Source organism: Garra rufa, chromosome 7 (assembly GCF_049309525.1).
Source record: "Garra rufa chromosome 7, GarRuf1.0, whole genome shotgun sequence".
In the NCBI taxonomy this organism is placed as follows: domain Eukaryota; kingdom Metazoa; phylum Chordata; class Actinopteri; order Cypriniformes; family Cyprinidae; genus Garra; species Garra rufa.
The window spans coordinates 22,723,755-22,746,522 of record NC_133367.1 but is presented as its reverse complement, the minus strand read 5'-3'; the positions used below and the strand labels follow the sequence as shown (position 1 = coordinate 22,746,522).

Genomic DNA, 22,768 nt, shown 5'->3' with positions numbered 1-22,768 from the left:
TTGAAGATCCAAATTGCAGTTTCAGTGCAGCTTCAAATGGCTCGATACAGTTCTCTAACAGTTAGTCATCACATAATGATATCTTTGCAAATCATTAGATAATGATTAATTAAAGTAGACAACTGGAAGTTGAAATGCATGACTCCAACCCATTGAGGCACATAACTAATTCTATAGCCATAACCACAATGACATATTACTTAACAATTAGTTAATAGTTCTATGCCTCAACAAGTAATAACATAATGATACATTTGCAAATCATTAGCTAATGTAGAGTAAATAAAGCAGACAACTGGAAGTTGAAGTACATAGCTTTGACCATGACCACTGTGGACCACTGTGGTAATTAACACTATATGGGGAAAAATCCGGAAATATTTTCTTAAAAAACAAACAAACAAACAAAAAAAAAACTTAATTTATTTTTGGCTGAAGAAAGAAAGTCATGAAAATTTTGGTTGACACTGGGGTTAGTACATTATCAAACTTTAATCCTGTAATTTTTCAACTTTAGATGTTTTCACAAACACTAATGGATCTTGCTCATGTTAAATAAAAATTAAAGAAAAAGAGAGAACAAACTGTGGTACTGAAGGTCACTAGCACATAGACAGAAATATAGAAATTAAATAGAAAATTGAGATTTTCCTCAAGCCAGCAAAAGCCACTGTAGATATCAGAAAAATCTGGTTGCGCTGGTTGCATCCTCTTAAGCTGAAGCATTATATATATTGCAGTCAGTTAGCGCTAGTTTCTGTCTGGCAGACAATGGAATGCTAAACTTCTAATAGAGGGAATGTAGGAGTAGGGAGGAGTATCACGGTTCTCATAGGCTTACCTTTTGTTCTAGTTAATCATGGTGTGATTATGTTTGTCTACTGAGGATTTTTTTTCCTCTCTGTCAAAACTGTCTAGTTTTGTATGAACTCCTATTCCTTGTTATTGCAAAAACAAAAAACAAAAAACAAACACAGAATAGCAAACATGATCGAAAACAGACTTTGTCTTCCATCTATTTTTCACAAAATCTTTGTTCTCTAGCATTATAAATGCTGAACTTATATCAACACATACAATTAAATTAAGAAAATTAGGAATGGTAGACAATAAATATAACACAAGAATATAACAGCTTTGCCAGTAAAGTGTTTTTGCAGTATTGTCTTATATTAATGTCCGTTAAAGCATGAGTAAAAACTCCAAAAGTATTTAATTATTCAGTTATGACAGACACAGCAATGCATTATGTTCTGTAAGATCATCATGTTTGTACTGTGTTCCAGGGGATTAAAACATACAATATAATGTATAACTACAAAATATATTTCAGACCTATAATAATAACTAATAATAGTAATAGTAAATGTGTAAAGTGGCATAAAATAAAAATACAGCAGGCTGCCTCAAATGTATAATTAATGTTTGGATTCCACAATTGATAACATAACACATGTATAATAATACAAAATTTAATACAATACAACGTTTACTGTAGTAGTCATAATATTTACTGAAGACTTAATTTGAGAAATTTTCTATTGCGCTTCTGAATTGGATGTGAGATTCGTTAACTTTGGGTACATAAGATGTGATGGATTCTGATCCGTAAAATAAATCTAACCATGTAGAGCAGAGGTTCTCAACTCTGGCCCTCGAGGTCCACTTTCCTGCAGAGTTTACCCCCAACCTTGATCAAACTCACCTGCCTGTAACTTTCTTGTAATGATGAAGAGCTTGATTAGCTTGTTCAGGTGTGTTTGATTAGGGTTGGAGCTAAACTCTGCAGGAAAATGGACCTTGAGGGCCAGAGTTGAGAACTTCTGATGTAGAGTGACTTTTTGCACTTCCCTGCAGTCATTATGTACTTTTATTTCCAGTTTGACTTACCTTTCGTTGTCATTCTGTCTGCTTCTGTGCTGTTGTCCAGGTGGAATTTTCAGTCTAAAATGGCTTCCGCGCTACTGAAGCGCCACCTAGTTGCTGTTACCAAAAAAGCATCAGAGTTTCGCCTCTTGGTGTTCTATATTCTTTGGCTATTCTTTGAGAAGGCAAACATGCAGCACGTAACACGCCCAACAATTAACATTACTCTCTCAAGATTGCATATTTTACAAAATATGTCCACAGGATGTAACACCCTCGCCACTAATGTAAAAAAAATTGTAAATGCCAAGCCAGTTGTCCATTAAGTAGTGATCACACTATGTTTTGGTAGTGCTCTTTTATACTCTCAAAAGAGCATCCACCATAATGTTCTCCACCTCTTTTTTGAGCTGGATATACTACTCCTGCAAAGTGAAGGACCATTGCAGCAAACATTAATTGGCACCTGACATATAAGAAAGGAACACCAGGGGGTTATGGCCAGTGTACACTACAACAGGGCTTATACTGGTTCTCAAATATACATAAAAATGCTTGAGGGATAATAACAGTGCAAGGCCCCGATCAGACAGAACATGTTTTTTTTTTGCAGTGAGAGGCACCTTTTTTGAATTGTTTTCTTTTGGCAGTGAATGTAAATACATTTCCATTGTGGCGAAGTCTGTGCAACGTTCCATTTTTATAATGGCAACGTCGCCGTCTACGTGCTCGCAATATTGTAAGAACATAGAAAAGTAAGACGCGAAAAGGCTGTGGCAACTTTGTTCGGCGGCATACATCAACCAGGAGGCAACGTTTTTACTACATGTAATTTTTCCAGGCCAGGTTATAAATATTGCCTATTCCGCGTGTTATATCAGGCATGGGATAAGTTTGTAAATCTTCTAATATTAAAAATCGTCCACTAATATTGTTCTTTTTAACTACTTGTGTAAACTTTGAATAAAACTTTGAGTAAAAATGCCATACAAATTCATATAATCAAACTTTATTTCAAACCAAACATTTCATACATACCGAGAATAAGTACGTTACCAAGGTATACATTTGGGGGAAAATGCAATAGAGAGTATATTTTACATATGTAAATATATTAAGTCAGTTAGTTTAAGTATATTAAACTACAAATTAAAAAGCAAAGTACGGTGGCCGAGAAAGGTCAACGCGCTGCAAACTGAAGAAAACACATGCAAACAGAAAAAACGACAACAAATTAAGAAAACATCTTCATCAGTTTGACAACACAGGCGCTGCAAATCCTCGCAACGCAAACACAAATATGGCAACGCGCTGCAAATTCTCACAACACAACCAAACTCAGAAACGCGCTGCGAACACAGGAACGCTCTGCAAACACACGAACGCGCTGCATATAGCTCGGTCCACAACGGAAATGTTTCAGGGGGACCTCAAAAAGTGACGAACCCATCTGGGACCTGATTATTTGTTCTGTGGCTGTTGGTCAGAGCAGAGGTGTTATCGGTGAACTATCACCTTTTAGTGATAGTATAGTATCACTTAAAGGTGATAGTGATATAAATAATCAGGTAATATAGTGATATAAATAATCAGGTCCCAGATGAGTTCGTCACTTTTTGAGGTCCCCCTGAAACATTTCCGTTGTGGACCGAGCTATATGCAGCGCGTTTGTTAGTTTGCAGCGCCTTCGTGTGTTCGCAGCGCGTTTCTGAGTTTGGTTGTGTTGTGAGAATTTGCAGCGCTTTCCGTATTTGTGTTTGCGTTGCGAGGATTTGCAGCGCCTGTGTTGTCAAACTGATGAAGATGTTTTCAATTCAATTCAATTCAAGTTTATTTGTATAGCGCTTTTCACAATACGAATCGTTGCAAAGCGCTGTACAAAAGTTTAGGCTACTACAATATATTTAGTAATTTTAGTATTTAGTGGTGAATACTGTATGTCAAGTCGATGTACATATGATATAAATGTTAAAATCAGTAACTGTGTAATCAAACAGATGATGAACACTAATTGCAATGATTATGTGCTGTGATCAAACTTGTAAGAAAATTATGTAGTGCTGTATGTTGTTTCAAGGCTGGCATCATCTGCGGTCCTCTGAGGGGTCGGCATCATCTCTTCTTCTGAATCCAGACTGAATCTTGTGTAAATCCTAGTTACCACGGGATGGAAATCCCGTGGCAGAAACAGAGAAACAAATAGAGAAATAATTAGCGTAGCTGCTGTTCCAACTTCCAACCAAACAAAAATGATGTGTTTAGCCCAAGCCGAAGAATATTAATGTGCATTTGATCAGATGTAACTGAAGTACAACGTTATGAGATACATTATGTGAATGCTTGGCTAAAGAGATGAGTCTTTAATCTAGATTTAAACATAGAGAGTGTGTCTGAACCCCGAACGTTATCAGGAAGGCTATTCCAGAGTTTGGGACCCAAATGAGAAAAGGCTCTCCCTCCTTTAGTGGACTTTGCTATCCTAGGTACTACTAAAAGTCCAGAGTTTTGAGACCTTAGGGAGCGTGAGGGATTGTAGCGTAGTAGGAGACTAGTTAGGTATGCAGGAGCTAAACCATTAAGGGCCTTATAGGTAAGAAGTAATATTTTGTAAGTGATACGGAACCTAATAGGTAGCCAGTGTAGAGACTGTAAAACTGGGGTAATATGATCATATTTTCTTGATCTGGTAAGGACTCTAGCAGCTGCGTTTTGGACTACCTGTAGCTTATTTATTGAAGAAGCAGGACAACCACCTAGTAGTGCATTACAATAGTCCAGTCTAGACGTCATAAATGCATGAACTAACTTTTCTGCATCAGAAACAGGTAACATGTTCCGTAGCTTAGCAATGTTTCTAAGATGGAAGAATGCTGTTTTAGTAACATAGGAAATATGATTTTCAAAAGACAGGTTGCTGTCTAATATAACACCCAGATTTTTGACTGTAGAGGAAACAACAGTACATCCGTCTAGTTGCAAGTTGTAGTTTAAGAGATTCTGTGTACTCTTTTTTGGTCCAATAAGTAATATCTCAGTCTTATCTGAATTTAACAGTAGAAAATTATTGGTCATCCAGTCTTTCACATTTTTAACACACTCTGTTAACTTTGCTAAGTTAGAAGTTTCATCTGGTCTTGTTGAAATATATAGTTGAGTGTCATCAGCATAACAATGGAAACTAATCCCATATTTCCTAATAATATTACCAAGGGGTAACATGTAAATTGAAAATAGTAGAGGACCTAGGACAGATCCTTGTGGCACTCCATACTTTACTGGTGTTAGCTGCGATGACTCCCCATTTAAATACACAAAGTGATAGCGATCGGACAGGTATGATCTGAACCATCTTAATGCCTGCCCTTGAATACCTGTATAGTTTTGTAATCGATCTATGAGTATGTCATGATCTATAGTGTCGAACGCAGCACTAAGATCAAGTAAAACTAGCAATGAGACGCAGCCTTGATCTGCCGCAAGTAGCAAGTCGTTTGTGATTTTTACAAGTGCAGTTTCTGTGCTATGATGGGGCCTGAAACCTGACTGAAATTCTTCAAAGATATTATTATTTTGCAAGAAGGAGCACAATTGAGCGGACACAACTTTTTCTAGAATTTTAGACATAAATGGAAGATTAGAAATGGGTCTGTAATTTGCCAGTTCACTAGGGTCTAGCTGTGGTTTCTTAATAAGAGGTTTAATAACTGCTAGTTTGAATGGTTTTGGGACATGACCTAAAGATAATGATGAGTTAACAATATTAAGAAGCGGTACTTCTGCTACAGGTAACAACTCTTTTAGTAATTTAGTGGGTACAGGATCTAATAGGCATGTTGTTGGTTTAGATGTGGTGATAAGTTTATTTAATTCTTTCTGTTCTATAGTTGTAAAGCACTGCAGTTTTTCTTCCGGTGTAATGACTAATGTTGAAGTATCAGTTGCAGTAGTAACTATATTTGTTATTGTATTTCTAATGTTGTCTATTTTATCAGTAAAGAAATTCATAAAGACATTACTATTAAACTGTGCAGGAATATTCAGGTCAGGAGGTGTTTGGTTATTTGTTAATCTAGCCACTGTGCTAAATAAAAACCTTGGATTGTTTTGGTTTTTTTCTATGAGTTGGTGGATATACTCGGCTCTAGCAGCTTTTAAAGCCCGTCTATAGCTGGACATACTGTTTTTCCATGCAATTTTAAAAACTTCTAAGTTGGTTTTTCTCCATTTACGCTCAAGATTACGAGTTTCTTTTTTTAGAGAATGGGTATTACTGTTGTACCATGGCGCAGTACGTTTTTCTCTAACCTTTTTTAGCTTGATTGGGGCAACAGCTTCTAATGTATTAGAGAAGATAGTGCCTATGTTACTAGTCATTTTGTCTAGTTCATGTTTATTTATGGGTGCACAGAGCAGTTGAGATAAATCAGGCAGGTTATTTGCGAATCTATCTTTGGTACCAGGAACAATAGTTCTGCCCAGACGATAGCGCGGAGCTATATAGTTAACATCAGTGATACGCAGCATGCACGATACGAGGAAATGATCGGTAACATCATCGCTTTGAGGTACGATATCTATATCAGTAAGATCAAGTCCGTACGATATAATTAGATCTAGTGTATGATTAAAACGATGAGTGGGCCCAGTGACGTTTTGTTTGACTCCAAAAGAGTTTAACAGGTCAGTAAACGCAAGTCCTAACGCATCATTTGTATTATCAACATGAATGTTAAAATCTCCAACAATTAATGCTTTATCAAAATTAACCAATAGGTCAGAAAGGAAATCTGCAAATTCTTTTAGGAAATCTGTATACGTCCCTGGAGGTCTATACACAGTAGCCAGAGCAAGTGATAGGAGAGATTTATTTTGCATATCTGACAGAGTAACATTAAGTAGGAGTACTTCAAATGAATTAAACCTGTACCCTGTTTTCTGAGTAACATTGAAAATATCACTATAAATTGTTGCAACACCACCGCCACGACCGATCTGACGAGGCTCATGCTTATAACAGTAGTTTGGTGGAGTAGACTCATTCAGACCAATAAAATCATTTGGTTTTAGCCAAGTTTCAGTCAAGCAGAGTACATCAAAACTATTATCTGTGATTATTTCATTTACAATAAGTGCTTTGGGTGCGAGTGATCTAATATTTAGGAGCCCAAGCTTTAAAAATTGTTTTTGTTCATTTATTGTGCATTTTTCTGGTTTAATCACGATTAGATTTTTTCTAGATCCTGCATTAAATTTTTGTTTTGACCTCACTATTCGAGGAACAGACACAGTCTTTATAGATTGGACAGCACCAGTACTATCGTTTAAATGTGCATAACAAAAGCCATCATCGCAACTATTTGAAGAATTGCTTACTAGTCAAATGGAGCGCAGCGTCCTGGAGATGTTGTCCGACAGCAGTTCTGCTCCGACTCTGCTGGGGTGCAGGCCATCAGCGCGGTAAAGCCTAGGGCGCTCCCAGAAAAGATTCCAATTATTAACAAAGAGCAGTTTCTGTTCTTTACACCATGACAACAACCATTCATTTAGAGCAAAAAGTCTACTGAACCTTTCGTGTCCACGTCGATAAGTGGGAAGCGGTCCTGACACGATGATCTTCGTCGCGGGCGCTGTGCTGCGTACCGTCTCGATCAGGCTCCCGAAATCCCTCTTCAGGACCTCCGTCTGCCGCAGCTTGACGTCGTTCACGCCCGCGTGCAGGACGATCGCGCCGACGCTCACATCGTCCTTCAGGATGGCAGGTATCTGTGAAGAAACATCGAGAACGCGAGCACCAGAGAAACAGCGAGTGTGCACTTTACCGTTAGCTAAGTTAGCACGAACGTACCGGACGATGGAGTCTCCGACGATCACAGCGTCGTGTTCCGTCTCGCGGAGGGGAGCGAAGCGGTTCCGGGTGGAGATCTCGAAGACCGGAGGCGGCGGAGGGGGAGAGGTCCTCGCCCGGGGCCTGGCTCGCGTCTTCGGCTGCTGCTGCACCCAGGGTCCGTGGTGTCCCGGCGCCGGAGTGAACGACAGCCGGGATGATCGCGTCCTGGGTGCGCCTGACCTGTGCAGAGAAGCACACGGAGTAGAGGTGATGAGGGTGTTAGTATCGTGCTGAATACTTACCCGGACAGATTCGAGTGCAGTCTTCCTCTCCTGCAACTCAAACTGCCGTTTGAGCAACCCCTGGATCTGCTTCTCCACCGCTTCCAGCTCGACCCGCACCGCGTGCAGCTCGAACGTGTCTTCACCTGCACTCAAAGGTAGACACAAATTCGCCATTAAAGCAAGTAACAGTGAGTAAACAGTTGAAATGTGTGTGAATAGAGAATAAACAATGTAAGCAAGATTAGCCGCGACCACGCTGGCAAGTGCTAAACGCGCTATAAGCTAACTAAGTAGCAGGCTCGGGAAAGCAAAATAAAAACTAATGATAACAAGGCGTTCCGATTGTTTTTGTTGTAAAACACAACAGGGTGTATATTCACATGTTATGAAAAACAAAAATTATGGTGTATAGAATTGTTTTTAGATTTAAAAATAGAATATAATAGTTTAACTCGACGGAGCTCCAACTCAAGGTATGCGCTACGACAAACAGTTTTCTTAATTTGTTGTCGTTTTTACTGTTTGCATATGTTTTCTTGAGTTTGCAGCACGTTGGCCTCTCTCGGCCACCGTAGCAAAGGCATCTGAGAACGTTTATTAAACAAAAGTAAAACAACGAAACAGTGGTCACCAGTCGATGAGGCGGACTCTGGACGGAAGAACACGGCGGACAGGTGATTGTAGTCAGGCATGGTGGTAGGGAGAAAACAGTGTGAGAAAGATTAACAAATCCAAAGGGCAGAGGCAAACGCAGACTCCAGTAGGCAGGCACAAGTCAACACCAAACACCAGGAAGGGTATCTGAATACTGAAAGAAATATAGTTCGCATTACACCAAACTCGACCTCAAACTAACACTCGGTATGTGAATTATCAACTATTCTGTTCATCCATTAACAGAAAAAATAAATCTCTCATTGGACATGAAAATTAAAGGATTTGTTTGGATATATTTATCCTGTCTTGAAGAATAATAACGGCCCAATGGTCTGTTCAAATTTAAAATCACGCTTCGTAACAGTGACGAGTAAATGTCGTACAGTGGTTGCCTAGACAACACAACAAAGCACAACTTTCAGAGATGGCCCGAACCATGGTAGAATGGCAAAACTTGTGACAACGTAGTAACAACCCGACAGCACAATGTAGAACCAACAACCTTTTAGCCATGTTGTTACAACATTGCTAAAAGGTTGGCTACGTTGAGGCAATGTTCTGTGTTTTTTGGGAGGCGCCTCATGTTTTAGCCACCTGCTGCGCCTCGCGTTCTTGCAGAAGCACTCTATGTTCCTGAAGTTGAAAAAAAAGCAACTCTCAGCAGAAAAAAGGCAGACGTCTTTCGGATTTTTTTTCCGTTGTCCAATCGAATTAATGGAGAGGCCTGACAGAGGAGATCCTTTGCTACTGCAAATGTAAGTTGACAGTCAGTAGACCACACAAACTCAACAGAAACTCTTGTTTTGTGCTGAGGAGATCTGTGAGTGGACAAACCAAGGTAGAGAAATTTGGACAAAAGGCTCAACAGTGACCACTCATCCCCAGAAAATGTCTTGTTTGTGTTTATTAGATGGAACTGGAAACTGGAGAATGGCTGCTATTTTAGCATCAATTGGTTTAACCAGCCCCTGACCAACTTGCTTACCCAGATAGGTAATTGTACCTTTAGTAAATTCACCCTTCGCCAAATTAAGCATTAATGAAGCAGTCTGTAAATGTCTACAAACTCCACTGAGAGTCTTCAAGTGTTGGACCCAATCATTGGAATTAATCACAATATCATCTAGGTACACTTCGCAATCTGGCACCCCTGAAAGCACTTAATGCATTATCCTCTGAGATGTAGCAGGTGCATTTCTCTTCCCGAAAGCTAAAACTGTATATTGTAGAAAACTATCGGAAGTTACAAATGGAGATATTACAGAGGCTCGTCAAGTAAGAGGCACCTGACAATATCCTTTCAATAAATCCAGCTGAGTAACTTATCTAACTGAACCGACTTTATCCACACAGTCCTCAATACGGGGAAGAAGAAAGGATGCTCGAAAGAGTATCCGCCATAATGCTCTCCACCCCTTTCTTGTGCTGGATATCCAAGTTATATTCTTGCAAAGTGAGGGACCACTGCATCAACCGTTGATTGGCACCTGACATACGAGAAAGGAACACCAGGGGGTTATGGTCAGTGTACACAACAACAGGGCTAAAACTGTTTCCCAAATATACATCAAAATGCTTGAGGGATAACAACAGTGCAAGGGCCTCCTTTTCAGTTACACTGTAATTCCGTTGAGCTCCAATAAACTTCCTAGAAAAAAAGGCAACACAAGCTTGATCCTCCTAAAAATGCTGCTCCAGCACCATTATCACTCACATCTACTTGCAATTTAAAAGATCTTGCAAAATTAGGGGTAGAAAGAACAGGGGCCTGACAGAGGAGATCCTTTGCTACTGCAAATGCAAGTTGACAGTCAGTAGACCACACAAAGTCTCTGTTTTTGCTGAGGAGATCTGTGAGTGGACAAACCAAGGTGGAGAAATTTGGACAAAAGGCTCGATAATAACCACTCATCCCCAGAAAATGTCTTAGTTCGCGTTTATGCGATGGAACTGGAAACTGGAGAATGGCTGCTATTTTAGCATCAGTTGGTTTAACCAGCCCCATAAAAATAACCGAAAAAAAAAAAAAGGAAAAAAAAAGAAAAATATGGTTGCGCTAGTTGCATTGTCTTAAGCTGAAGCATTATATATATGGCAGTCAGTGAGCACTAGTTGTCTGGCAGACAATGGGATGCTAAACTTCTAATAGATAGAATGCAGGAGTAGGTAGGAGTATCATGGTTCTCATAGGCTTACCTATTGTTCTAGTTAATCTATGATGTGATTATGTTTATCTACAGGTATGTGCCAGAAAATTTGAATATTGAGGGAAAGTCCATTTATTTCAATAATGTAATTCAAAAAGTGAAACTTGTATTTTATATTAGTTCACTATACACAAAATGAAATATTTCAAGCCTTTATTTGTTTCAATTTTAATGATTATGGATTAAAGATAAAAAAAAACAAATCCAGTATTTCACAAAATTAGAATATTTCATGTGACCAATTAAAAAGGATCTTAAACACATGTCGGCCTTCTGAAAAGTGTGTTAATGTACTGTATTATGTCCTCAGTACTTTGTTGGGCATCCTTTTGCACTAATTACAGCATCAAGGCGGCATGGCATGGATATGATCTGCCTTTGACACAGTTGAGGTGTTATGGTAGCCCAAGTTGCTTTAATATTGGCCTTCAGCTCATCTACATTTCGGGGTCTCTGTTCCCTCATCAAAAAATGTGGACAGAAAAGGTGCACAAGTGACAGGGATTACTGTAGCCTGGAGAGGATTGTCAAGCAAGGGCAGTTCAGAAATCTGGGGGAGCTTTATAAGGAGTGGACTGAGGCTGGTGTCAGTGCATCAAGAACTGCCACATACAGACGTCTATATGACATGAGCTACAGCTGTAGAATTCAAGCCAATCCTGAACCAAAAACAATGTCAGAAGCATCTGAGCTGGGCTAAAGAGAAAAAGTACTGGTCTGTTGCCCAGTGGTCCCAAGTCCTGTTTTCAGATGAAAGCAAATTTTGCATTTCATTTGGAAATCAAGGTCTCAGAGTCTGGAGGAAGACCAGAGAGGGCCAAAAGTCAAGCTGCTTAAAGTCCAGTGTGAAGTTTCCACAGTCAGTGATGGTTTGGGGAGCCATGCCATCTGCTGGTGTTGATCCATTGTCTTTTATCATGTCCACAGTCAACGCAGCTGTCTACCAGGAAATTTTGAGCACTTCATGCTTCCTGCTGCCGACAAGCTTTTTGGAGATGATGATTTTATTTTCCAGCAGGATTTGGCACCTTCCCACAAAGCCAAAACTACCAGTACCTGGTTTAATAGCCATGGAATAACTGTACTTGTTTGGCCAGGAAACTTGCCTGACTTAAACCCCATTGAAAATCTATGGGGTATCGTCAAAAGGAAGATGAGGGAATAGAGACCCCGAAATGCAGATGAGCTGAAGGCCAATATCAAAGCAACTTGGGCTACCATAACACCTCAACTGTGTCAAAGGCTGATCACTTCTATGCCACGCCGCCGTGATGCTGTAATTAGTGCAAAAGGAGGCCCAACAAAGTACTGAGGACATAATACAGTACATTAACACACTTTTCAGAAGGCCAACATGTGTTTAAGATCCTTTTTTATTGGTCACGTGAAATATTCAAATTTTGTGAAATACTGGATTTTTTTTTTTTGTCTTTAATTCATTATTATCAAAATTGAAACAAATAAAGGCTTGAAATATTTCATTTTGTGTGTAGTGAACAAATAACTAGTTGAAACAAATTTTTGAAATAAATGCACTTCACTAGATGTTAAATTTTTTTGGCACAAACCAGATACTGAGGATTTTATTTTATTTTTTTCAAAACTGTCCAGATTTGTTATTAGTAAATATATTGATACCTTGCGGATATCACTGCTCTAATCTTAAAATGATTGTTATTTTATTGCTACAAATAGCTTCAAACACACACTTCTTAAAAAAAAAAAAGATTTTGAATGAGAAGAAATATGAGACTTATGTTTTATCTTGAAGTTTAATAAGCTTTATTTCCCTCCATATTTGCAAAGAGTTTGCAAATTAGAAACCATAAAAGATAAACACCATCACCCCATTACATTATTAACATGTAGATGGATAGCCGTATTCAATTAGCATACAATCAAAAACTGTCAAAATCTTAAACACATCCATACAGCTTTTTGATCCTCACAATGTCGAGGTTAGACATATTCTGCCTCTGTCCGATTGGCACCGTTGCATTAGGAATGGGAGTGATGGTGTACTTCCCAGTCACGTTGGAAAAGGCTGTGTTTCCATAGTGCATGATGGAGCCGTAGTCGTAGGTAGTGTTTTGATTGTTGGTGTTCTGTTTTTGGAAGTTGTGGGCTACATTGGTTGGGATGTACTGCCAGTTGATCTTAACGTACTTGTCACGATCGCTCCTGGTGTGTTCATGGTAGAAGCCCAGAGCATGGTTGAGCTCGTGCTGAATGATGCCGTGATACAAACAACCAACCTTCTTGAGGGAGAGCACCTGTTGGCCACCAATTCTACCAAGATAAGAGTAGCACCTACAAGAAAAGAGAATGAATATATCATCACTCTGTGTTAAATGCTACATGTTGTAAAAGAGTTTCTGCTAAGCAAAATAAATGTTTCCTGTTTGTCCTCACCCATCTTTGTTCTCAATGCTGATGTAGTCGGTCTGATTTACTCTGGGTACAAAGCGAATGCAAGTCTTGTTGTGAAAGACAGACATTGCGTTCTTAATAATTGAAATCTCAGCAGTGGCTGCAAACATAAAACACCACAGGTTTTTAAATACGATTTACACACGTACTCATATGTTCAATGACTAAAGGTGATTCACTTACTGTAATTTTTGCTCACAATGTAAGGGACCTCCACTAGATTTTTAATGTTTTTATTCCAGAAGCAGTTGTTGTTGAGACAGTAGAGAGCATTTTTGGTTTTGGGAAGTATCAGATCTCCTTGTATCAGGCGTTCAGATGATTCTGTAGTTAAAGAAACATATTTGAATGAAATGACTCAAAATCCGTACGTTCAACCACATTTTAGATATATTCCACAATTCTGTAAAGGAATGAAGATGCCGGACCTTTGTTGGTCTCCAGCAACTTTGTAGTAATGTCTACATTTCCAGGAATGGCTATGAATTCAGGATTCTCTGGCTTCTGATTATGAAAAAATTAAAGGCGTTACTCTTACAATGAAGTACATCGGCATATTGAGAGAGTAGACTAAAGTCTTACCCTGACAGGATTCGCCAAGGAGATGCCAAACAGCAGCAGCAGAATGGTGAAGGAGGCTCTTGTGTCCATCTTGTCTCAGTGTGTAGAGATGGTCAGATGCTACTGTGCTGAAATTTGGTGTCTGCAAGCTGTTGAATCTGAACTTTATATTCACCTATGTGGGTGGGTAAACCAGGCGTTGAGCGTCATAGTCTAAAGAAAGGATTGTCTAAACTCACCTGTTAATCCATAAACTTGCATAACCAGAGAATGTATAGATTGTTGCTAATCCACTGAACTGAACCAATGTAATTTTTGGATTGTATGAAGAGAGTAATAACTTTTGTTAACAGGGAGTACAGAAAAAAATATTAATTGCTTATTTAAGACAGATTGACAATAAAATGCAAAAATGATGAGTAGAGATCATAGTCAATCTCATTGTGATTTAGAATTCAGAACCAACTAACTCTACCCAGTATTTCATAAGTCCTAACCTTTTTAATATGTCTTTTTCAAGCAAAGAGTGCAGTAGCCTATTTCTTGGTTACCCAAAAATGAATATTCTGTCATAAATTACTCAACCTCATTTTGTTCAAAACCTGTAAGACCTACGTTTATCTCCAGAACACAAATTAAGATATTTTTGATGAAATCTGAGAGCTTTCTGACCCTGCATAGACAGCAACACGTTCAGGACCCAGAAAGATAGTCAGGACATGGTTAAAATAGTCCATGTAGTCCATCAGTGATTCAACTGTAATGTTATAAAGCTACAAGAATACTTTTTGTGTGCAAAGAAAACAAAAACAACTTTATTCAACATCTTCTCTTCTGTGTCAGTCTTCAATGCACGTTCATGACAGTATCATGATGTACACGTGTGGTGCTGATGGTGCAAGATCCAGCGCACTGACATAGAATGAACACCTCTCTAATTCATTCTGGTGTATATTCTGGTTCAAATAAGTAAGGCTGGTCAAAAAATTGCAAGTCATCCTCTCTGTCGAAATCTTCAGACATCTACCTGATCTCATGGCAAAAATGTACCTGTTGGAAATTTTTTGCAAGATGCGAAATACGTACTAATCAGTACATATCACTGCAGTTTTCAATAGAAATGAACACTAGATGCGGTTAAACAGTAAGCACTTGTAATCGTTTTCGTACGCAGTTATGATTACAGCTACACATGTTTAGTTTTCTGGACGTAACAAGCTTGCTTGGTAGCTCAGCCATCAGGTACCCACAGGTACATTTTTGTCAGGAGACCAAGATGGTTTATGAAGGCACAAGCATACATTGTGGTCCTCTTGTGAAAACCATAGACACGGAAGAGAAAAATTGTTGAATAAAGTTGTCGTTTTTGTTTTCTTTGGGCACAAAAATATTCTTGTAGCTTCATAATTATGTCACTACATGCTACTACATTTCTGGGCCTTGAACGTGGTAGTTGTGTTGCTGACTATGCAGGGTCAGAAAGCTCTTGGATTTCATCAAAAAAATATCTCAATTTGTGCACCGAAGATGATTGAAGGTCTTACAGGTTTGTAATGACGTGAGGTTGACTAAATAATGACAGAATTTTAATTTTTAGGTAGCCAAGAAATGGGCTACTGTACTCTTTGCTGGGAAAAGGCATATTAAAGTGGTTAGGACTTATGAAATACAGTTAGTTGGTTTTAAAGTCTAAGTCACGATGAGATTGACTATGATCTCTACTTCTTAGTTCATGCTGACACACATTATAATTGCATTTTATTGTAAATCTTATTGTAAATATGCAATTAAGATCTGTCTTGAATACACACAATACTCCCTGTTTACCACAATGTTTGCTTTCTTCATACAATCCAAAGATTACATTTATTCAAATCAGTGGATCAGCAAAACAATCTGTACATTCTCTGGTTATGCAAGTTTATGGATTAACAGGTGAGTTTAGACAATCCTTTTTTTTAGACTTTGACGTCCAACGCCTGGTTGACCCACCCACATTGATGAATATAAAAGTCAGATTCAACAGCTTGCAGACACCAAATTTCAGAACAGGAGCATCTGACTATCTCTACACACTGAGACAACATGGACACAAGAGCCTCCTTCTCCATTCTGCTGCTGCTGTTTGGCATCTCCTTGGCGAATCCTGTCAGGGTAAGACTTAAGTCTAGTCTCTCAATACACTGATGAACTTTCATTGTAAGAGTAATATAGACCTTTTCTTTTTTTCATAATCAGAAGCCAGAGAATCCTGAATTTGTAGCCATTCCTGGAAATGTGGACATCACTACAAAGCTTCTGGAGACCAACAAAGGTCAGGCATCTTCTAGATTCCTTCACATAATTGGGGAATATATCTAAACTGTGGTTGAACATACACATTTTGAGTCATTTCATTCAAATATGTTTCTTTAACTACAGAATCCTCTGAACGCCTGATACAAGGAGATCTGATATTTCCCAAAACCAAAAATGCTCTCTACTGTCTCAACAACAACTGCTTCTGGAAGAAAAACATTAAAAATCTAGTGGAGGTCCCTTACATTGTGAGCAAAAATTACAGTAAGTGAATCACTTTAGTCGTTGAACATATGTGTACGTGTGTAAATTGTATTTAAAAACCTGTGGTGTTTTTTGTTTGCAGCCACTGCTGAGATTTCAATTATTAAGAATGCCATGTCTGCCTTTCACAACAAGACTTGCATTCGCTTTGTACCCAGAGTAAATCAGACTGACTACATCAGCATTGAGAACAAAGATGGGTGAGGACAACCAGGAAACATTTATTTGGCTGAGCAGAAACTCTTTTACAACATGTAGCGTTTAACACAGAGTGAAGGTATATTAATTCTCTTTTCTTGTAGGTGCTACTCTTATCTTGGTAGAATTGGTGGCCAACAGGTGCTCTCCCTCAAGAAGGTTGGTTGTTTGTATCACGGCATCATTCAGCACGAGCTCAACCATGCTCTGGGCTTCTACCATGAACACACCAGGAGCGATCGCGACAAGTACGTTAAGATCAACTGGCAGTACATCCCAACCAATGTGGCCCACAACTTCCAAAAACAGAACACCAACAACCAAAACACCACCTACGACTACGGCTCCATCATGCACTATGGAAACACAGCCTTTTCCAACGTGACTGGGAAGTACACCATCACTCCCATTCCTAATGCAACGGTTCCAATCGGACAGAGGCAGAATATGTCTAACCTCGACATTGTGAGGATCAAAAAGCTGTATGGATGTGTTTAAGATTTTGAAAGATGTTGATTGTCTGCTAATTTAATATGGCTATCCATCTACAGGTTAATAATGTAATGGGGTGATGGTGTTTGTCTTTTATGTTTTCTAATTTCCAAAATTTTTGCACTTATAAAAATAATAAATAAATAAAAAATAATGCTAATTGACCTTCAAAATGAAACATGAGCCTTATTATAACAATGGGACGTGTGACAGTCGGAACCATTTGCAAGCTTTAATATAATAATCAAGGTCAAACAGGCAGGGTTTGAAAGACAGCTTCAAACACAACATAGAGGTAAATTGTAATCAGAATCCGGGCAAAGAGTCGAGGCAGGCAGCGAGCAAAACACAGGTTAAATCCAATGAGCAGAGACAGGCAGCGTTAAATCAGGAAATGTAATAACAATCTAGGTAAGCAAAGGAGAAACAGACAGGGAACCGCTTTGTATGTTAGGCAAAACAATACTCAGCCATAAGAGGCAGAAAGTCCCATGTTTAAATAGTCTCTGATAGGTGGCAGCTGTGTGGGTGTAATTAGTGAAATGGGTGATGGGAGATGTAGTCTATGGTGGTATGTGAAAGTCTGTGTAGTGTGAGTCAAATGGTGAGAGAGTGACATCTGGTGGTGAACGGACAGAAGACCACAGACCAGATTTGTGACACTTATATTTCTTGCTATAAAAATTCTTTTTTTTTTTTTTTTTTTTTTTAAGTGGAAGTTTGAGTTTAGAGCAGTGATAACTGTAAAGTATCAAGATATTTACTAACAACAAATCAGTTGTGACGGAGAAAATCCTCAAACATAATCACATTACAATTAACAGGGCTACTGCTGGCCAAATGGGGGCCCTAAGCAGAATTGTATTGTTGAGCCCTACTATACAGGGTCAAAATAAAACTTTAATAAAATATAAAAGAAAAAATAAATAAATACACTGCCTGGCCAAAAAAAGGTCATGCACTCTAATATTTCAATGGACCGCCTTTAGCTTTGATTACGGCATGCGTTCGCTGTGGCATTGTTTCAATAAGCTTCTGCAATGTCACAAGATTTATTTCCATCCAGTGTTGCATTAATTTTTCACCAAGATCTTGCATTGATGATGGTAGAGTCTGAGCCTTCTCCAGCACATCCCAAAGATTCTCAATGGGGTTAAGTTCTGGACTCTGTGGTGGCCAAACCATGTGTGAAAATTATGTTTCATGCTCCCTGAACCACTCTTTCACAATTTGAGCCTGATGAATCCTGGCATTGTCATCTTGGAATATGCCCGTGCCATCAGAGAAGAAAAAATCCATTGATGGAATGAATAACCTGGTCATTCAGTATATTCGGGTAGTCAGCTGACCTCATTCTTTGCGCACATACTGTTGCTGAACCTAAACCTGACCAATCTCAGCAACCCCAGATCATAGCACTTAGTTAAATCCAGGCGGCGACTTTTTTTTGGCCAGGTAGTGTATTTTTAATTAAATAGTATTATTTCTAAATTACAAGTTGTAGCTCTAGCCACGTACCTATGGCTATGATTGAATCAATACAGTTATTATTGTTTTATTGTTCAGAAATCACACAGCAAAAAATTAAGAAGTTTTACTATGATGAAACCATGGTTAATTTTGAGTAACATAATTTTCAGTTCACCAGACAATTCTGTTACTTAAAAGGGTCAACTCCGTTCATAAACTATTTTCACAAAGAACATTTTTTTTTATTTAACTGGATGTTGTATATTAAAAAATTGTCAGATGAAAAATATTTGCTCCAAGTAGATAGTTCTGTGAAAAAAATGGGTATTTTTTTATTTTTTTTTAAGGTATGTATAGGTGAAATATTATCTCAGTTTTAAGTGTTGGAATAAAATTATTCCGGAAAAAAAGTGAATAAATAAATAAATAGTAATTCAATTGCATTATTTATAAATTACAGAGCTATCTCTGCCAGCGCCGCATCATCCCTGAAAGCCCCAGCATTGCCCTCAAAGCCGCTTCGTACCACCTTGGCTTTGTTGGGCAAAGGCTACTCAGCGGCAGGTCAGGCTGGTTCTTGCCTGCACACCATGGCGGTGCTGCAGGCATACCAGGCTGACCTGTTTAAGAAGCTGGATTAGGGTGAGGGAAGTTAAGGCAGATGATATCTCTGAACTCCGCTGGGCCGCAGATCTGTGTCTTTGTGCCGTGGAGAGACATCTGTGGCTGACCCTGTCTGAGATCAGGGACAGGGTCTACCTTCTGGATGCCCCACTTGTGGTGTTAATTCGGTCGTCAACAGGTTTCAGGAGGGCCGTAGACAAGAAGTCCTCATGGTCATGCCTCAGGACTTCTGAAGGCAGGCCCCTCTGGGGAAGAGTGATGTTCACCTCATTATACAGTGCCCATCTTTCCTCAGTGCCCTCAGGAGATCGATCTATCAACCCTGCCCCCTTGGGTGTTTTAGGGCACAGTGGTCTCCGGCAAGCGCATCTCACAGCATCTGCCTAGAAATGTAGCGGTGCTGAGAATCTCGCTATCTCTAAGGAGGTCTCTGGGTCTACTAATTCCCTTAGTAGACCATCTGGCAGCATGGAAACTTCTGCCAAATGTGTCTCAGTGGGTCCTGCGCACTGTGGGAAAAGGCTACAGAATCCAGTTTGGTTCTCCTCCGCCTCCGTTCAAAGGGGTCATTCCCACTCTGATGGTCCCCAAGCAGGCTCTGGTTATGGAGCAAGAAGTAAACACTCTCTTGAGGAAGGAGGCCATCGAGGTTGTCCCTCCTCTCAAAAGGGAGTCCAGGTTCTACAGCCGTTACTTCATCGTTCCAAAGAAGGATGGGGGGTTGTGTCCTACTCTAGCTCTAGGTCAGTTGAACCACGCCATCTTGCCATCTTAGATGCTGACCCTAAAGCAGGTCGTGTCTCAAATCAGGTCCGAGGACTGGTTTGTCACGATAGATCTGAAGGATGCATACTTCCACATTTCTATCCTTCTTCAACACAGGAAGTTCCTAAGGTTCGTCTTTGGGGGCAAAGAGTACCAATTTCGGGTTCTTCCTTTCGGCCTCGGACTCTCACCCCACACTTTCACCAAGTGTGTGGATGCTGCTCTGGCTCCTCTGCGACTCCAGGGCATCTGCATACTGAATTATATCAACGATTGGTTGATTTTAGCTCACTCCGAGCAGGTGGTGGTTCAGCGTCGAGATGTTGTTCTCGCTCAAATGAGAGAGCTGGTTTTGAAACTGAACGCCAAGAAAAGTGTGCTTTGTCTGTTACAGAGGACCACTTATCTGGGCGTGGTGTGGGATTCGACCACAATGCAGGCATGTCTGTCTCCTGCTCGGATCGAGTCAATCCTCACTGCAGTCAAGAGAGTCAAAGTAGGCCAGTCACTCACTGTAATACAGTTCCAGAAACTGTTGGGTCTGATGGCAGCTGTGTCCAACGTAATACCTTTTGGCCTGCTGTACATGAGACTCCTGCAGTGGTGGCTCAGGACTAAAGGGTTCTCCCCGAGGAGATCATTTTCCAATCCAGAGCTCCCACTACGAGGAAACTGTATGCCCAGAAGTGGAAACTTTTAACTTTTTGGTGCAGCGAACACAAGCTCGACCCAGTCCATTGCCCAGTTGGTTCAGTGCTGGAGTTCCTGCAGGTGGTTTGCCGCAGGGGTTGACCCACTCCACCTTGAAGGTGTACGTGGAGGCCATAGCTCCTTTCCATGCCCCTCTTGGTGGTCTTGTGCTGGGAAGACACCCCCTGGTTATAAGTTTCCTCTTCCTGTACCCCACTCCGGGGTATGTACCCAAAGTGCCCATCTCTGTGCCCATTGCACTGCAGGTCTTCTGTCCTCCCACCTTCTGGGATCAGGAACAGCAGAGACTTAACCCTCTGGGGTCTAAGGGTGTTTTGGGGCCCTGAAGAAGTTTTGACATGCCCTGACATTTGTGCTTTTTTCAGTATCTTAAAAACGTATTAATTGCTAAGATCTGATTACATTGTAATTAGCATAAATTGGGCTACAATAATATGTAAGCAACATGAATGTACAAGGTCATGAAACACATACAGAACATTTGTTCACAAGAATTTTGAGAATTGGATGGGGTAAGCTAGAACTTTTTTCAACCAAATGATGTGAAAATCATCTTGTTCACTCGTTCAGAGAAAACAGTTTATTGATGTAAATTTTTTAAAACATGTTTTGTGATTGAAAGGGAATATGCGTAGGAGTGGCAATGACTCTTGAACATTTAGCAATTCACACCTCAGAGGCAAAGAGCCCTCCCCTAATGGCCCATTAATGAGACTGTGACTGTTATGTAAGGAACAATGTGAGAAGATTCAAAGAATGGAGTTTCAGATTATTTGTATTTTATGTACAACACAGTATTATCAAAACATACATAATGAAGGTCAAAGACACATTATTGAGCACCCTGATCTAACCACAAATATGTGAACAGACGTTGTGTCATTTCTGAAAACTTTTTCTGAATTCTGTTCAACAAGTGAAAGAAGTAAATCATACCTGATATTTAAGTGATTGCAAAACTCATCAGTAGGCTAGTCAAGGAACTTGTTTTACACTAGAATATCAGTCTAGTTGAACATCTGAAGTTGGTAAAGCGCTCTCAGAGGAAAACAGTTTGAGGAGACTCAAGTAAACATCAGCAGGAATTATCTGTTGAGCAGGTTTCAAAAACAAAACATCTGTGAGCATATTAAGTATTTGTATTTGTATTCGAGTAAAATTCAAAATAGGTGTAAAAATCCTGTTTTTTTGTGCATTACACTTATAATTTACGTTATAGTGTAAGTATTCTTTAATTATATCCATTATAATAATTATGTATATGCAATATTGGTTGATGTTTTTGAACATGTAACAAGGAACGTCACTGAAAAGAAAATAACAGCCATTACCTCATCCATGGTTAAACCAACAACTAATAAAATACCATAGCGAACATTATGAACCCCACCACCACCCGTCCTTGTTGGAGGATGCTGAACAGACAGAATAAAAAATAATACTTAAAAGAATCTCTTCTTCTGAAAGAACTTCTTTCCCCTGGCGTCTGCCGTTGCTAAGCAACCATGATCTCTCAATGAAGACTCGGAAGTTTCAGCAAAGCATAAATGGATTTCCAGCATTAAAAATCGCTTGCAGTAGCTCTGCTATTAAATTTATTTAAAAATGGTTATTCCTGTACAGATATGATAAGCTGTTCCTCCAACTTGGCTGTTTTTCAATGTTATTAAGGGAAAGGGTGAAGCTGATTGGTTGGTTCTTGTCACATGACCTGCGTGCGCTTGTGGCATTCTGATGTTTTTATCTCGATGCGGCGCGGACGCGCCTGGAAAAAAACGAGCATGTAGCACCGCGTGAGCGTCGCTTCCATTATGAGCGCGCATACCGCGCGTCAACATTTGAAATAACGAACTTGAGCGTGCATGTGAATGGCCCCTAATGGAATAATCTCCCGATCAAACTCTGCTTCCCAAATGCTATAAACTGCCTCCGGAACCCAGTTAAGGTACAAAATTCTATTCAACAAAAATAGTGATGCAGTGAAGTCTTTTTTTAACCCCACCCCCCGACTCCTGAATGTCACTCACTCACTCACTCATAGGGGCATACACTGACTGCGGTCTCATGAGGAAACGCAGCTTTTTGATATAAAGTTTTTTCTTGTTCCCGAATAC

General features: G+C 39.6%; 3 protein-coding genes across 3 annotated transcripts in view; 2 read left to right on the top strand and 1 right to left on the bottom strand.

Annotated features, from left to right (window-relative positions):
* aox5 (aldehyde oxidase 5) overlaps nucleotides 1-22,768 on the top strand; it is a 51,198-nt gene that overhangs the window by 6,815 nt on the left and 21,615 nt on the right.
* On the bottom strand, nucleotides 12,758-13,922 carry LOC141338890 (hatching enzyme 1.2-like). Its single transcript, XM_073844505.1, has 5 exons — nucleotides 13,854-13,922; nucleotides 13,700-13,775; nucleotides 13,455-13,595; nucleotides 13,254-13,371; nucleotides 12,758-13,151 (listed from the first exon to the last, which is right to left on the bottom strand). Exons 1-5 carry the CDS (start codon nucleotides 13,920-13,922, stop codon nucleotides 12,758-12,760), a joined length of 798 nt encoding a protein of 265 aa, XP_073700606.1.
* Nucleotides 15,918-22,768, top strand: part of LOC141339174 (hatching enzyme 1.2-like) — a 7,529-nt gene continuing 678 nt past the window's right edge. Inside the window, exons 1-5 of the mRNA XM_073844807.1 lie at nucleotides 15,918-15,986; nucleotides 16,071-16,146; nucleotides 16,254-16,394; nucleotides 16,477-16,594; nucleotides 16,697-17,084. Coding sequence (XP_073700908.1) covers nucleotides 15,918-15,986; nucleotides 16,071-16,146; nucleotides 16,254-16,394; nucleotides 16,477-16,594; nucleotides 16,697-17,084 — 792 coding nt within the window. The remainder of the gene's footprint in view (nucleotides 15,987-16,070; nucleotides 16,147-16,253; nucleotides 16,395-16,476; nucleotides 16,595-16,696; nucleotides 17,085-22,768) is intronic.

Coding starts and splice junctions, on each gene's coding strand:
- LOC141338890 (XM_073844505.1), bottom strand. CDS start 13,922: ATGGACACAAGAGCCTCCTTCACCATTCTGCTGCTGCTGTTTGGCATC. Junction 13,372..13,454: donor CATTGTGAGCAAAAATTACA/GTAAGTGAATCA, acceptor TTATGTTTGCAG/CCACTGCTGAGATTTCAATT. Junction 13,152..13,253: donor AGCATTGAGAACAAAGATGG/GTGAGGACAAAC, acceptor CTTTTCTTGTAG/GTGCTACTCTTATCTTGGTA.